At 38.8% G+C, this 17951-nt stretch overlaps 3 gene segments (V, D, J or C); all 3 read right to left on the bottom strand.

Moving 5' to 3' along the window:
* Positions 1-17951, bottom strand: part of LOC116331535 — a 56395-nt gene that overhangs the window by 18197 nt on the left and 20247 nt on the right.
* On the bottom strand, positions 12357-12987 carry LOC120434911. The segment is given in 2 exon segments: positions 12357-12723; positions 12847-12987. Coding segments are annotated over 2 exon segments (357 nt in total).
* LOC120434912 lies at positions 16633-17494 on the bottom strand. The segment is given in 2 exon segments: positions 16633-17079; positions 17188-17494. Coding segments are annotated over 2 exon segments (357 nt in total).

The raw sequence follows: 17951 nt of genomic DNA, 5'->3' as shown, positions 1-17951 counted from the left end.
CCCTCTTCGAACTGTGAAATTCCAGCTACAGTAGCCACAATTAGCTGGAAGCTTTTTCCTCTCGGCTGTTTATACCAGTACAGATATTGATAGTCTGTGTCATTCTGGTAGCAGTGCATCTTTGCCGAGCCATTGGAAGGGTTAGAAATGTAATGGGGCCACTGAGTGATCAGAACGGATTCAGAAACACCTGAAACACAGTAAGCAGAAATATATCTTTTATCATCTATATGGTAATAATATTTACATTTCTTGAATGGACTTAATACAGGTAAAAAGAAAAGGCAAGGAAAGTGTGAAAAATTAGAGTATGTTTTTGTCTTTGTGTTGATAAACTTTACCTGCTGCTGAGATAATCAAGAAAGTCAGGGTGGTGATGCAAGGAGTCATTTTGTCTTTAGAAAAGGAAATTAAATGGGTGGAAATTCAGCAGAGCCAACACTGTAGGTAGATCTCTGTGGAGGAAATGACATCAGAATCTGAGCAAAGACAGAAAGATTGTGAGAAGGCAGACTTTAGAACTGTCACGCCTCCTTTATCAATCATGCAGGTGTGGTTTTCATGCTGTGTGCCACCAGTTTTTGTAAAGCAGCCAGAGGAGTTGAAACACTGTGCCGACTCGCAGCACAGAAGTATTGTGCTGTGTCTGCTGGATTAACATTGGAGATTTCAAGCTGAGCTTTGGCCGTTGCATGGCCTGTTATGTTAAATTTGCTCTGAAAGCTCTTTTCAAGAGTTGGGGCACCAAAGTCAAGCCGTCCAATCAGGTCCATTGTCCGCTGGCCTCCTGCTGCTGACTTGTGCTGGTACCAGTACATGTAGGGATAGTCACTCGATCCATGGTAGCATTCGATCTTGGCTTGTCGTTGTTCTGGATTTATCAGAAGATTTAAAGGTGTTTGCTGAATCACAAGTGCTGACAGCGCACAGTCTAGAGGACAAAAAACAAACTGAAGGTTCACAGGAAGGATTAATATTGTTATGAGAAAGTACACACATCTTTTTTTTCTACCTACCTGTGAGCAAAGACAAAACCAAAATTCCAAACATTTCGAACCTTTACTGGAGAAAATCCTGAAATAGCAATGATCTATGTAACTGACTTGGAGATAGATATACAGAGGTGTCAGTGCAAACACTCTGACATTACATGTTTCTTTATTGTATATGTGTGTTAAGAAGAGGGAGGAGCTATCTTAGCATTTTCATGTGTTGTCACTGCTCTCTGCTGTTCAGTCATTTTATTTAGACATAAAGTGTTGTGTGACACATGGAAAGCAGCAAGAGTGAAAGGGAAGCTTTACAACATGGTTTGGAGTGAGTAGCACTAACGCAAAGACAGGAGGCTGAGCTGGAAGTGACAGAGTTGAAAATGTTCAGGTTTTCATTGGGAGTGACCAGAATGTACAAAATTAGATACGAGTACATCAGAGGAATAGCTCAGGTTGAGCGATTGGGGGAATTTTAATGTTGATGTTAATATTGGAGCTATCAAGCAGCAAGAACATCTCAGAGAATATTTATGGATGTAGTGAAGGAGGATAGGCGGAGGATTGTGTGACAGAAGAGGATGCTAGAGAAGACTACATTTTATTAAGGCTAACTGAAAAGGTTGCCTGAATAGTCAGAGGGGGCTCCATTGAAGAGCTAGAAGCTCTTTCTGTGTGATAGGAATAGGACATTACTCTAAAATTATAATTGGATTGCAAATAAAATCATCCTCATTCTGTTTCATTTTTATTGGCTGTCTGACTCTCAGCCTGATCTCTGGTTTTAAAAAGCAACAAATGTAAAAGTTATGCTTATTCTTCAAAATGACCCTCATAATTTGGGGACTGTTCATAGCAGTTATAAACACATTCTCCTGTCTTTGCTGATACCAGAGCATCATTACAAGAGAGGCATCATTATGCTTGCGGTGTATTTGGAGATGAAACTTTTTTCATTCATTATCTTGGGGAGATTTGTGAAACATAACAGTGCTCACCTGACCTGGAGAAAGAACCAGGGGTCTCTTTTCCTTTAGAAAGGAAATTAAATGGGTAGAAATATAAACAGAGCCAACAATGCAGGAAATGTCATCCTAATCTGAGGAGTGATAAAAGGACCAAAGTGAGAGAAACTGTGAGAAGGCAGACTTTAGAACTGTCACTCCTCCTTTATCAATCGTGCAGGTGGGGTTTTGATGCTGTGTGCCACCAGTTTTTGTAAAGCAGCCAGAGGAGTTGAAACACTGTGCCGACTCGCAGCACAGAAGTATTGTGCTGTGTCTGCTGGATTAACATTGGAGATTTCAAGCTGAGCTTTGGCCGTTGCATGGCCTGTTATGTTAAATTTGCTCTTAAAGCTCTTTTCAAGAGTTGGGGCACCATATTCAAGCCGTCCAATCAGGTCCATTGTCCGCTGGCCTCCAGCTGCTGACTTGTGCTGGTACCAGTACATGTAGGTATAGTCACTCGCTCCATGGTAGCATTCGATCTTGGCTTGTCGTTGTTCTGGTTCTATCAGAAGATTTAAAGGTGTTTGCTGAATCACAAGTGATGACAGCGCACAGTCTAGAGGACAAAAAACAAACTGAAGGTTCACAGGAAGGATTAATATTGTTATGAGAAAGTACACATATCTTTTTTTTTTCTACCTACCTGTGAGCAAAGACAAAACCAAAATTCCAAACATTTCGAACCTTTACTGGAGAAAATCCTTAAATAGCAATGATCTATGTAACTGATTTGGAGATAGATATACAGAGGTGTCAGTGCAAACACTCTGACATTACATGTTCCTTCATTGAATATGTGTGTTAAGAAGAGGGAGGAGCTATCTTAGCATTTTCATGTGTTGTCACTGCTCTCTGCTGTTCAGTCATTTTATTAAGACAAAGTCTTGTGTGACACACGGAAAGCAGCAAGAGTGAAAGGGAAGCTTTACAACATGGTTTGGAGTGAGTAGCACTAACGCAAAGACAGGAGGCTGAGCTGGAGGCGACAGAGTTGAAAATGTTCAGGTTTTCATTGGGAGTGACCAGAATGGACAAAATTAGATACGAGTACATCAGAGGAATAGCTCAGGTTGAGCGATTGGGGGAATTTTAATGTTGATGTTTAATATTGGAGCTATCAAGCAGCAAGAACATCACAGAGAATATTTATGGATGTAGTGAAGGAGGATAGGCGGAGGGTTGTGTGACAGAAGAGGATGCTAGAGAAGACTACATTTTATTAAGGCTAACTGAAAAGGTTGCCTGAATAGTCAGAGGGGGCTCCATTGAAGAGCTAGAAGCTCTTTCTGTGTGATAGGAATAGGACATCACTCTAAAATTATAATTGGATTGCAAATAAAATCATCCTCATTCTGTTTCATTTTTACTGGCTGTCTGACTCTTAGCCTGATCTCTGGTTTTAAAAAGCAACAAATGTAAAAGTTATGCTTATTCTTCAAATTGATCCTCATAATTTGGGGACTGTTCATAGCAGTTATAAACACATTCTCCTGTCTTTGCTGATACCAGAGCATCATTACAAGAGAGGCATCATTATGCTTGCAGTTTTTTTGGAGATGAAACTTTTCATTTACTATCTTGGGGAGATTTGTGAAACATAACAGTGCTCACCTGACCTGCAGAAAGAACCAGGAGTCTCTTTTCCTTTAGAAGAGGAAATTAAATGGGTAGAAATATAAACGGAGCCAACAATGCAGGAAATGACATCTTAATCTGAGCAGTGATAAAAGGACCAAAGTGAGAGAAACTGTGTGAAGGCAGACTTTAGAACTGTCACTCCTCCTTTATCAATCATGCAGGTGGGGTTTGATGCTGTGTGCCACCAGTTTTTGTAAAGCAGCCAGAGGAGTTGAAACACTGTGCCGACTCGCAGCACAGAAGTATTGTGCTGTGTCTGCCGGATTAACATTGGAGATTACAAGCTGAGCTTTGGCCGTTGAATGGCCTGTTATGTTAAATTTGCTCTCAAAGGTCTTTTCAAGAGTTGGGTTTCCATATTGAAGCCGTCCAATCAGCTCCATTGTCCGCTGGCCTCCTGCTGCTGACCTGTGCTGGTACCAGTACATGTATTGATAGTCACTCGCTCCATGGTAGCATTCGATCTGGGCTTGTCGTTGTTCTGGTTTTATCAGAAGATTTAAAGGTGTTTGCTGAATCACAGGTGATGACAGCGCACAGTCTAGAGGACAAAAAACAAACTGAAGGTTCACAGGAAGGATTAATATTGTTATGAGAAAGTACACACATCTTTTTTTTCTACCTACCTGTGAGCAAAGACAAAACCAGAATTCCAAACATTTCGAACCTTTACTGGAGAAAATCCTGAAATAGCAATGATCTATGTAACTGACTTGGAGCTAGATATACAGAGGTGTCAGTGCAAACACTCTGACATTACATGTTCCTTCATTGAATATGTGTGTTAAGAAGAGGGAGGAGCTATCTTAGCATTTTCATGTGTTGTCACTGCTCTCTGCTGTTCAGTCATTTTATTAAGACAAAGTCTTGTGTGACACACGGAAAGCAGCAAGAGTGAAAGGGAAGGTTTACAACATGGTTTGGAGTGAGTAGCACTAACGCAAAGACAGGAGGCTGAGCTGGAGGTGACAGAGTTGAAAATGTTCAGGTTTTCATTGGGAGTGACCAGAATGGACAAAATTAGATACGAGTACATCAGAGGGATAGCTCAGGTTGAGCGATTGGGGGAATTTTAATGTTGATGTTTAATATTGGAGCTATCAAGCAGCAAGAACATCACAGAGAATATTTATGGATGTAGTGAAGGATGATAGGCGGAGGATTGTGTGACAGAAGAGGATGTTAGAGAAGACTACATTTTATTAAGGCTAACTGAAAAGGTTGCCTGAATAGTCAGAGGGGGCTCCATTGAAGAGCTAGATGCTCTTTCTGTGTGATAGGAATAGGACATTACTCTAAAATTATAATTGGATTGCAAATAAAATCATCCTGATTCTGTTTCATTTTTATTGGCTGTCTGACTCTCAGCCTGATCTCTGGTTTTAAAAAGCAACAAATGTAAAAGTTATGCTTATTCTTCAAAATGACCCTCATAATTTGGGGACTGTTCACATCCATAGCAGTTATAAACACATTCTCCTGTCTTTGCTGATACCAGAGCATCATTACAAGAGAGGCATCATTATGCTTGCAGTTTATTTGGAGATGAAACTTTTCATTTACTATCTTGGGGAGGACATTTGTGAAACATAACAGTGCTCACCTGACCTGCAAAAAGAACCAGGAGTCTCTTTTCCTTTAGAAGAGGAAGTTAAATGGGTAGAAATATAAACAGAGCCAACAATGCAGGAAATGACATCTTAATCTGAGCAGTGATAAAAGGACCAAAGTGAGAGAAACTGTGAGAAGGCAGACTTTAGAACTGTCACTCCTCCTTTATCAATCATGCAGGTGTGGTTTTGATGCTGTGTGCCACCAGCTTTTTGTAAAGCAGGCAGAGGAGTTGAAACACTGTGCCGACTCGCAGCACAGAAGTATTGTGCTGTGTCTGCCGGATTAACATTGGAGATTTCAAGCTGAGCTTTGGCCGTTGAATAGCCTGTTATGTTAAATTTGCTCTCAAAGGTCTTTTCAAGAGTTGGGTTTCCATATTGAAGCCGTCCAATCAGGTCCATTGTTCGCTGGCCTCCTGCTGCTGACTTGTGCTGGTACCAGTACATGTAGATATAGTCACTCACTCCATGGTAGCATTCAATCTGGGCTTGTCGTTGTTCTGGTTTTATCAGAAGATTTAAAGGTGTTTGCTGAATCACAAGCGATGACAGCACACAGTCTAGAGGACAAAAACAAAACCAAACTGAAGGTTCACAGGAAGGATTAATATTGTTATGAGAAAGTACACACATCTTTTTTTTTTCTGCTTACCTGTGAGCAAAGACAAAACCAAAATTCCAAACATTTCGAACCTTTACTGGAGAAAATCCTGAAATAGCAATGATCTATGTAACTGACGTGGATATACATATACAGAGGTGTCAATGAAAACACTCTGACATTACATGTTCCTTTATTGTATATGTGTGTTAAGAAGAGGGAGGAGCTATCTTAGCATTTTCATGTGTTGTCACTGCTCTCTGCTGTTCAGTCATTTTATTTAGACAGTGTTTTGTGACACACGGATGGATAGCAGCAAGAGTATTCCTATCTGTTTGATAGGAATAGGACATTACTCTAAAATTATAATTGTGATTGCAAACAAAATAATTCTGCAAATAAAATCATCCTCATTCTGTTTCATTTTTATTGGCTGTCTGACTCTCAGCCTGATCTCTGGTTTTAAAAAGCAACAAATGTAAAAGTTATGCTTATTCTCCAAATTGACCCTCATAATTTGGGGACTGTTCACATCCATAGCAGTTATAAACACATTCTCCTGTCTTTGCTGATACCAGAGCATCATTACAAGAGAGGCATCATTATGCTTGCAGTTGCACTATCTTGGGGAGATTTGTGAAACATAACAGTGCTCACCTGACCTGCAGAAAGAACCAGGAGTCTCTTTTCCTTTATAAGAGGAAATTAAATGGGTAGAAATGGATTGAGCCAACAATGCTGGAAATGACACCAGAATCTGATCAGTGATAAAGGGACCAAAGTGAGAGAAACTGTGTGAAAGTAGACTCTGGAACTGTCACGCCTCCTTTATCAATCATGCAGGTGTGGTTTTGATGCTGTTTGCCACCGGCTTTTTGTAAAGCAGCCACAGGAGTTGAAACACCGTGCTGACTCGCAGCACAGAAGTATTGTGCTGTGTCTTCTAGGTTAACATTGGAGATTACAAGCTGAGCTTTGCCCTTTGAATGGCCTGTTATGTTAAATTTGCTCTCAAAGGTCTTTTCAACAGTTGGGTTTTCATAATGAAGCTGTCCAATCAGGTCCATTGTCCGCTGGCCTCCTGCTGCTGACTTGTGCTGGTACCAGAACATGTAGGGATAGCTGTTGTCTCCATGGTAGCAATCGAGCTTGGCTTCTTGCTGTTGTGGTTTTATCAGAAGATTTAAAGGTGTTTGCTTAATCACAAGTGCTGACAGCACAGTGTCTAGGACAAAAAGAAAAACTGGTTTGATATTGTCATGAGAAAGTACACACATCCGTTTATTTTCTACCTACCTGCAAACAAAGACAAAGACAATACAATAAACATTTTAAAATCCTTATAGCAATGCTTAATCTTCACTGTCGCTGCAGTGGTCTATATAACTATGATTTAGATGTAGATATACAAAGCTATGAATGAAAGCACCCTGACACTACATCTTCCTTTATTGTACATTTGTGAAGAGGAGGGAGGAGCTTTCTTTTTACCCTGTTCATGTGTCACCACTGCTCTCTGCTGTTCAGTCTTTTATTTAGACATAAAACATTTTAAAGAGACTGAAGGAAAAACGTTATTTGAACTTTATGGGTGAAAGAGCTGAAAATGGAGGGCAGCATTTATAACTGAAAGCCAGGTTTCTTCCACAGTGAAATGCATCAGCTTCTTTGGAAATTGGTAATGGCAACAAATTATGTTTTGGGGTTTTTATCTGTAATGAAAACCTCAGTGTGAAACTTCTGTTCTTCTGCACATGCTCTACAGGTGTGGTGGTGGCTGCCTAATTATTTCATTGCTTGGGCATAGATGTATAGATATAGTTATAGATATAGATAATAAACATGAAAATGGCACATGCAATGCTATGGTTTCCAGACTGAACAACTTAGTTCTTTGCAACGCTTAGTGGGTGTGTCAGAAGTGTTAGTAGCAATCTGTAAATATAAACTCTGTGCGACCAAAGTTTTGCAAATAATGCATCCTTGAAGCATTTAGTACATTTTATCAAGGCTAAATGCAGTTTGGATCAAAAATTATAGTCTGAAAACACAAAGTGGGTTCCACTGAGAGAAGCAACAGTTATATAAAAGAGTAATTGTAATTTTGTAGCCAAGCATTTTTTGCAGTTTCACTATTTTAACTTGGTACAGTTTCACGAAGTCTGTGTGGTTTCCTGTTGGGGTACTGTTATCGACTAGATCAGGATGAGGGTTTTTGTATGAGAGCATCACCATCTTTATAACTGTGTATACGTGCTGCTCCAAAATATTCTCCACTGTCTTCCGGGTGTCGTGGGTTCAGGATATGGAGATAAACTGTTTTTCTCCCATCTCCACTCACCTGAAAGTTGCCTTCAAATGGCTTCTCAACATTTAGATTTGTAAAATAGACGTAGGCAATCAGCTTCAGGGAGGTGTCGCCTGGTGAGCGCTGATACCAGAGAATGGTATCGTAATTAGTGATGTTATGAGTGAAGGTCAGGTTCACTTGTTGGTTTGGTTCCACTAACAGTTGAGTTGGAGACTGAGACAGCTGTTTTTCTTTGCTGAGATAAGCTCCTGGAGAAGAAGAGAGGGGGGGGGGAAAAGGAGAAAGACGTCTGAATATTTACCTTTTTTTATTCTCCACATAAACTGATTTTGTAAGAGTTCGGTTTTACCTTTAATCCAGAACACGATTAGGATGGCAACAATGAAACTAGATGGCTTCATGTTGGATGTCAGCACACAAATGGTCTCTTCAGTGCTTTGTGAGTCAGAAGGAGAGACAGGAAGTGATGTAGTGAAATCAGAGTTGTTCATCAACAGCTTGGTTTTTTTGGGGGGGGTGTACTCAATGACAAATGGACTGGTTTTTAAAATAAAAAATGCGTTTTGTTCTTTCTGGGGGTTTTGTGCAGAAATCCTTGGTATTGATGCTTAATTTAAGAATATAAAAAATAATGCTGTTCCTCAAAGTCATCTTTAAAGGTTAGCTCAGAAAGTGTTGACACTGTGTTTCATGATGTCATCATTACTTCCCTCAAGTTAATTATTAACTGAAAAATTATAAATATCTTTTTTCTTTTAGTGAATAATCTGTAAGATTTCTTGTTATCCAGAAATCTCCTTGACAAATACTTCCTATAGCCGTGAGTCTTAGTGCTGCTGCTGAATATGATGACTAATAGGCTCTTCTGTAACAGGAGACATGGGAAGAGGTTTTTGTTTAGAGCAGATGGGTGTTTGATGTACTGTGGTTGACTGGCAGCACAGAAATACGTTGCTGTATGTTCAGGTGCTTTTAGTTTGTTGATGAAAAGTGAGCCGTTCTTTTTATCCGAATTCAAATCCCCCTCTAATTTGAAACGTTCTCTAAATGGTTCCTCCACGCTGTCATCTTTGAACTGTGTATATCCATATCCAACAAGTTTCAGAGCTGTCTCTCCAGGTAATCGCTGGTACCAAAGCATCACTCTGTAGTCACTTTTATCATGGGTGCAGAGTAGCTGTACATCATCATTGACCTTTTTGATTACAGCAGACGGAAACTGACGGATCTCTATCCCCAGAGAGATGCCTGCTGTAAGCAGAGATGGAAAAATTAATGATTTTAAAATAAGCGAATGCAGTGTGTGTCACGTCACCGCGAAGCAGTTACCTGTGAGGAAAAAGAAAAAAAGAAATCTAATCATAATGTAGAGATGTGGCGATAAAATCATGAATGTGCTGAAGCGTTTAAATTAAAACAGTCTCTGCTGAAAGCACCATGTCACTGAGCTGATTGCCATTTCAGGAAGAAGCTACTAAGATGTAGGCAGAAGGGGAGTGGCTTCAGCTGCAGATGAAGATAATTTAGTCTTTTATTGTTTAGCTTGTTAAATATAAGAAAATATGGAAAATGCTCATTATCATTTTCTAAAAGTCCTGTCAATGATAAATGTTTTGATAAGCAAAGATTTACTGCATTGTAAATGTAAAACAAACTTCAAACTTGGGAATGTTGCCAGTTTTTTAGATGGTGTATCATTGTCGTCCTGCAGGTTATACAGAATATATGCTCTTATTTTAATCATCGACATAAGATATGCTGCTTTAACAGATTTTTTATTATATATTAGAAATAATTACCTTTTATTATCAGTAATTGGAAGAAATCAACAAAATAATATCTCAATTAAAAACCAAAAGAACAAAACCAGGTGTCTGATGTCAGTTTGTTTCCATTCTGGTTTCAAACCACTGATGGTTCCAGATTATGGAGTTTTTGTAATGTTCACAGAGGATTTCTGTCATTGTGCTTTGCTTGCTGCGCAGTAGTACACTGCACTGTCCTCTTGTTGTGTAGCTTTGACTATCAGAGAGCTGTTCTTTGCTGTACTCCCAGTCAAATCTCCAGAAATAGTGAAATTGCTTTTGTACTGATCTTCCATTGTGACTTGTTTGTGGTACAAATACCCGATGAGTTTCATGGCTGTTTCCCCAGGTGGACGCTGGTACCAGAGCATCAAATAGTAGTCAGTTTTATCGTGGATGCAGAAAATCTGCACATTTGAACTAACATTTGCGATGATATCAGAAGAAGACTGACGGACCTCAAGCCCGAGAAAAACCCCTAGACCAAAGAAGAAAAGAGAACTTTTTGTTAGCTGATAAATTAAAACAAATACAAAAATCTGTTATTTCCAGGATTAAAGAAATTGACATCTTTTAAAATGATTACCTGGGAGGCAGCAGAAAATTAGAAGGCAGATCATTTTATCTTTAACAACATAAAGCCTTTAGACTTTCTAAGCATTTAGAAACTTTATAACAGAGTTTAGTGGATTTAAATGACTAGAATTAGATCACATCAAGTGTTTATACTAAGAATTAACAGCCCAGCTGACATAACTGAGGTTTAAGAAGGAAAGGATGTGATGAAGAAACGTCATCGCTTTACAGTTGCTGGGAGGAGTTTTCTTTTCAACTGATGTTTCCCTGAAGATTTCTGTGTACTGGAATAGAACAACATTCTTGTTTACATATTGAAAAACTGACTTAATTCCTATTTGCTGACTATAACAACCGCAAATTGTCAGCCACAAACTTAGGCTGCGCAGTCTTTAAGGATAACTGAATTAGAGTATTTCACGAGTACTGCATTAGTGTCTTACTGCATGAATATTTTTAGTGATGATGTCTTTGCAACTCCTAGTGGCAGAAAAAGAAATGTGAACCTTTGTAAGGCTTGTAGGAGTGTGTCTGCTTCTTGGTTTTGTAAACAGTATGTGCTTTAAAAAGCATCCAACATGCCGAACTAAAGGAGAATAGAAACAAGGGTATAATTCATAAATTTTATATGAATGGATCGAGTCAAACAACGACCACTACAGCAGGTGCTTGGGAGCTTGTCTTGTCAAAACCACCAATGATAAAAATTATGTGGAGTTTTTGTAAAGTTCAGAGGAGCTTTCTGTCATTGTGCTTTGCTTGCTGCACAGTAGTACACTGCACTGTCCTCTTGTCCTTTGACTTGGATAGTTAGTGAGCCATTCTTTGCAGAATTGCCCCCAAGATTTCCAGTGATACTGAAATGATCTCTATATTGTTCTTCAAGTGTGACAGCTGCATAGTTTAAAAACCCAATAAGTTTCATAGCCGTGTCTCCAGGCGACTGCTGGTACCAGAACATCACATAGTAGTCAGTTTTATCGTGGCTGCAGAAAATCTGCACATTTGAACTAACATTTGCGATGATATCAGAAGAAGACTGACGGACCTCAAGCCCGAGAAAAACCCCTAGACCAAAGAAGAAAAGAGAACTTTTTGTTAGCTGATAAATTAAAACAAATACAAAAATCTGTTATTTCCAGGCTTAAAGAAATTGACATCTTTTAAAATGATTACCTGGGAGGCAGCAGAAAATTAGAAGGCAGATCATTTTATCTTTAACAACATAAAGCCTTTAGAAGACTTTCTAAGCATTTAGAAACTTTATAACAGAGTTTAGTGCATTTAAATGACTAGAATTAGATCACACCAAGTGTTTATACTAAGAATTAACAGCCCAGCTGACATAACTGAGGTTTAAGAAGGAAAGGATGTGATGATGAAACGTCATCGCTTTACAGTTGCTGGGAGGAGTTTTCTCTTCAACTGATGTTTCCCTGAAGATTTCTGTGTACTGGAATAACACAACATTCTTGTTTACATATTGAAAAACTGATTTAATTCCTATTTGCTGACTATAACAACCGCAAATTGTCAGCCACAAACTTAGGCTGCGCAGTCTTTAAGGATAACTGAATTAGAGTATTTCACGAGTACTGCATTAGTGTCTTACTGCATGAATATGTTTAGTGATGTCTTTGCAACTCCTAGTGGCAGAAAAGGAAATGTGAACCTTTGTAAGGCTTGGAGGAGTGTGTCTGCTTCTTGGTTTTGTAAACAGTATGTGCTTTAAAAAGCATCCAACATGGATCAAGTCAAACGACGATCACTACAGCAGGTGCTTGGGAGCTTGTCTTGTCAAAACCACCAATGATAAAAATTATGTGGAGTTTTTGTAAAGTTCAGAGGAGCTTTCTGTCATTGTGCTTTGCTTGCTGCACAGTAGTACACTGCACTGTGCTCTTGTCCTTTGACTTGGATAGTTAGTGAGCCATTCTTTGCAGAATCGCCCCCAAGATTTCCAGTGATATTGAAATGATCTCTATATTGTTCTTCAACTGTGACAGCTGCATAGTTTAAAAACCCAATGAGTTTCATAGCCGTGTCTCCAGGCGACTGCTTGTACCAGAACATCATTCTGTAGTCAGTTTTATCATGACTGCAGAAAATCTGAACTTTGTCACTAGCCTTTGCGATGATATCAGAGGAAGACTGACGAACCTCAATCCCCAGACTAGCACCTAGAACAAAGATAAAAGAGAACTTTAGCTTGTGAAGGTTGATACATTTTAAAGAAACAAGCCAAAAAACAGAGTGCAAGTATTTCCATACTTAAAGAAATTAGCACCTTTTCAAATTATTACCTGAAAAGTAGCAGAACATTAAAAGGGAGATCATCTTGTCTGTATTCAAAGCTTGACTTTAGATGTGTTTAGAAACTTTATATAAGATTTTAGTGGCTATGAGTTGAAGAAATTGGACCACACTATTGTTTATACTGAGAACCATCTGCCTATCTGACATGACTGAGGTTTAAGAAGGGAAAGGGAGGAGATGAAGAATCATCACGTCATTGCAGATGAAACTGCAGATTGCTGGGTGGAGCTTTCTCTAAGTAAACTGTCATGTTTGTGTTTTTCTGTGAGTGTTTCTGTGGTTTCTGTGTAAATGTGGCTTTTAGTCCACATGTTGTATTTAAAAATAGATTTATTTGTCAGCTTTGCTATTAACAGTGTTACAAAAAATCTAAATTGTGATTAATTATACAGTATTTCAGGATGTGTGAATTAAAGTTTCACACGTCTAAAGATGGATCTGTGTGTTTCCTACTGCTAAAAAAAATTCTTTCATATGGAGATGCTTTGTTTAAGTATGTTAAGGAGTGTTCTGCTAATATGTGCTTCCTTCCTGGTTATATAAAGTGTACTTAAATTATGTGCATAGTTAAATGAAAATGAAACATTGAAGCTGCAATACAACCACTAAAGCAGGTGGTGGGAGCTTGTCTTATCTAAACGAGCAATGATCAAATATGTGGAGCTTTTGTAAAGTTCAAAAAAACTTTTTTGAAAGTGCTCCTGTCCTTTGACTTGGGTATTAATTGAGCTATTCTTTGCAGCATCTCCACCCACAGTTCCAGTGATATTGAAATGATCTCTATGTTGTTCTGCAAATGTGACAGCTGGATAGTTTAATTACCCAGTGAGTTTCATAGCTGTCTCCCTGCAGCTGTTGGGATCAGAGCATCACCCTGTAGTCAGCTGGGATCTAACCAAGAGGTGGGAGGAGTCTGTTCAGTTTAAAACCATCCACTTTGATGATTTCATGGTTCTGAGTTTTTGTATTAAAGAAAGGTGTTTTCCACTCAGTGTGCATAGCTTGCTGCACAGTAATACACTGCACTGTGCTCAGGCTTTAGGTCCACTATAAACATAGATGCATTCTTTGGTTGACTTCCACTCAAGTCTCCTGTAATATTAAAATGTTTCTCAAATGATTTCTCATGCTCTTTGTTGTTGTAGTTTAAATGTCCAATGCGCTTTAGGGCTTGGTCTCCAGGGGATTTCTGGTACCACTGCATGAATGTGTAGTCGGTCTTTCCATGGCTGCAGACCAGCTGGACATTTTCTCCAGGTGTCCTGAAAACTTCTGAAGGTGTTTGGTGAACTTCAACACCCAGACAAAGACCTAGAAAGAGAGAAAATGAACAATAAACATGTAACCTATAGATAATATAAAGTGGGATTCTTAAATAGTGAATGGGATTACCAGTGAGCCAAAGCAAAATAAATAATGTCAGCATGATGAGCTTCTGTCTGAAAGCAGCACACGAAGTGACTCTAACATTTTCCCCATGGACACTTTTATTGACACCCCCCTCATTGAAGTACCTACTGCATGTTTAGATATCAGCATTTCTTGAGCTCCATCGCCACCTACTGGAAGTACATAACAGTCAAGTCATTGAATCCCTACAGAATATAAACAAATAAATATGAGAGGATATGTTGGAAAAAGTCAAAAAGACCATGTTACCGGGCTAATGTTAAATCTTGTGCAGAGGACAGTGATTATCATGTTGTGTTGCATGACTATATTCAAGAACAACTGTACATTCAGTCCTTGTAATCATATCTCACTCCTGTTATCAGGAAAATGGGCCTTGATGCAGTGGGCACTGAATAACCACTACACTACAGATGTAGGGCCAATTTATTAAGGACTGAAAACGACAAAGACAAAAATTCAACCCCAAAACAGCTGGTGTACCAGAAGGTTATTTGTCAAAACCTTTTTGAGCCTAAAGAATGGTTCAGAAATTTCTCTGAATATTTTCAAAACCTGTAGAGAATGCTTTGTGTCTAAACATTAAGTGCCACAGAGGCATTACCAAATTCTGTACCAAATTATGCAGAATTTTTAAATATGAATTACCATGGAATTCCCTGTACCACGAACCCTATGCTGACAGAAAAGAAGAAGACCGATCATTTGTTGGTGTTGACGGAAATTAAATCTGTTGTTGCAATTCAAGAGCTTGTTGCAATTCCTAGGGGTAGTAAAGGGAATACAAACATTCATAAGGCTTGCAGGAGTAAGTCAGCAGTTAATGCTGATGGTTATGTCGAAGAAAGTTGCACATATTTGCTAATTCTTGCATCCTTGCTGCTTTTACAAACTGCTTATTATATTAGTGCAATTTTGCGTGAATGGATCAATCCATAAGAAAACCACTCAAGCAGGTGCTTGAGAGCTTCTCTTATCAAAACCACAATAATAAAAAAATCATCTGGAGTTTTTGTAAAGTTCAGAGGGACTTTGTGTCATTGTGCTTTACTTGCTACACAATAGTACATTGCACTGTGTTCTTGTCCTTTAGCTTTCTTGACTATCAGAGAACCGTTTTTTGCTGTACTCCCACTCAGATCGCCACTGATTTCAAAATTATCGTTATTTTCATCTTCAAATTTTGGAGTGTTGGCATTTAAAAACCCAATGAGTTTCATAGCGGTCTCTCCAGGTGACTGCTGGTACCAGAGCATCACCCTGTAGTCAGTCTTTTCATGGCTGCAGAAAATATGCACTTTGGATCCAACGTCTGTGATGAACTCAGAGGGAAACTGACGGACCTCAAATCCCAGACAGACACCTGGATAGAGAATGAAGAAAAGATTATTTTTAAATCACAACAAATGATATATATTTAATGAAATGATTTCCATGTTCAAAAGATAAACGGTAAACAAGCTATTACCTGTCAGACACCAGAAAAAGAAAAAATTAATCATGTTGTCCTTCCTTTGATAAAGTGTCAAAGAGTTTAAAGATTTAAATTGCTGGGATTTGACATCAGATCATATGACTGACCTCACAGAGGAAGTGCTGTGAACACAATGCTTGCTTGGATCTTACCAAGATGTGGGAGGAGTGTGTTTAATTTTAAAAGGGTTTTTTTTTTCTTCGTGTGTATAGTAGACTGCACTATGCTCAGGTGCCTTTAGCTTGACTACAAACTGAGTAACTTTAGCATTGGACACTTTTATCGACACCCTCCTCTTTGAAGTAGCTACTGCATGTTTAGATATTAGTATTCATTGAGCTCCATCGCCACCTAGCAGAATGACATAAAGTCTTTTTTAATATCCTATTAAAATGTATGCCTGCTTCTATCAGAGGTTTTGGTTGCATTTTTTTAGACTCAGTTGATTTCAGCTGTTTTTCCTTTGGGTGTTTTTTCTTGATTTTTTTTTTTTTATACACACCAGCTGGAGTTTAGTAGACTTTGTCAATGAGTAAGGAACCTGTGAAAAATGCCATCAGAATCCTTAAAGAATATAAAGCAAGGAAAGAAAAAAAAGACCTGAATTGAAACCCAAAAACCTGTATATGAATGTTATTTGTCAGCAAGTTTAAGAGAGCCGAGCCTTTGGGCTGTGCAAGCCCACATAGTCCTTCTATTATATATCCTATTTTCTTATACATCATTATCTCAGTTTTTTCACTTATGGGAGCTCATAAAGGGGTTTGGCAACTATTTGGAAACAGACCTCTGACCCCTTAATGTTGATGGTTATGTCAAATAACATTGTTTTTTTGTGTGTTGCTTATTTGGGATTCCTTCTTAGTTGTATAAACAGTGTATTAGTACACATATTACTAAATGTGACTGGATTAAGCCACAAAACAACCACTCAAGCAGGTGTTTGAGAACTTGTCTCATCCAAACCACAAGGATAAAAAATATTGAGTTTTTGTAAAGTTCAGAGGGACTTTGTGTCATTGTGCTTTACTTGCTGCACAATAGTACGTTGCACTGTGTCCTTTAGCTTTGTTGACTATCAGAGAACCGTTTTTTGCTGTAATCGCACTCAGATCACCAGTGATTTCAAAATTATCCTTATTTTCATCTTCAAATTTTGGAGTGTTGACGTTTAAAAACCCAATGAGTTTCATAGCGGTCTCTCCAGGTGACTGCTGGTACCAGAGCATCACTGTGTAGTCAGTCTTTTCATGGTTGCAGAAAATCTGCACTTTGGATCCAACATTTGTGATGAACTCAGAGGGAGACTGACGGACCTCGAATCCCAGACAGACACCTGGATAGAGAATGAAGAAAAAATTATTTTTAAATTGCAACAGATTATACAATCACTGAAACCATTTCTGCTGTCTGAGGATTTTATTGTAAGCAAATAAGTTATTACCTGTCAGGCACCAGAAAAAGAGAAAATGAATCATCATGTTGTTTCTTTGGCAAGAAACATTTATTTATGGATTTAAACTGCTGGGATTTGACATCAGATAACCTGACTGACCCCACAGAGGTTTATGAGGAAAGTGAAGTGGGAGGAGCATGTTCTGTGTTTTAATGTCAGCATGATGAGCTCCTGTCTGTGAACAAAACACCAGTTGACTCTTACTAACACCCCCTTCTTTTAGGCAGCTATTCTTAGATGTCAGTATTTCTTGAGCTCCAGCGCCACCTACTGGAGGACATAAATCATTTCTAATATCAGATTAATTGTCAGGCAGTTTTTGTACAGCTTCTCCTACTTCTCACACCACAGTGCATGCTGACAGCACAAAAATACACACCGCTGTCATTCTGCTGCAAGTTATTCACAGTAAGAGCTCCGTTCTCAATGGCTGCTTTGCTGGCTGAATATTTGTTTTCAGGCGCCCCACCATAGTCCGGGTTCCCACGAAATGCTGTGTAGACGATGAGCCTCATGGTCTCTCCTGGTCTTTGAATGTACCAGTACATCTGACTATAACGTGTATCTTTGTTGTGGCTGCAGTTCATCTCTGCAGCTTTGTTGAGGAAACGCCAGCTGATTTCAGGGTATTGAGTCACATCCTGGGAATGACCTGTGGGAAAAAAAAGTAATTCTGATCATTCTTTGAGAAATGTTTCTCAGCCAATACATTAAAAAAATGAAAGCTTAGGAATCTATTGCACAGTTAATAT

The sequence above is a fragment of the Oreochromis aureus genome, linkage group 19 (assembly GCF_013358895.1).
Source record: "Oreochromis aureus strain Israel breed Guangdong linkage group 19, ZZ_aureus, whole genome shotgun sequence".
NCBI classification, from domain to species: domain Eukaryota; kingdom Metazoa; phylum Chordata; class Actinopteri; order Cichliformes; family Cichlidae; genus Oreochromis; species Oreochromis aureus.
This window is presented reverse-complemented; position numbering and strand designations above follow the sequence as displayed.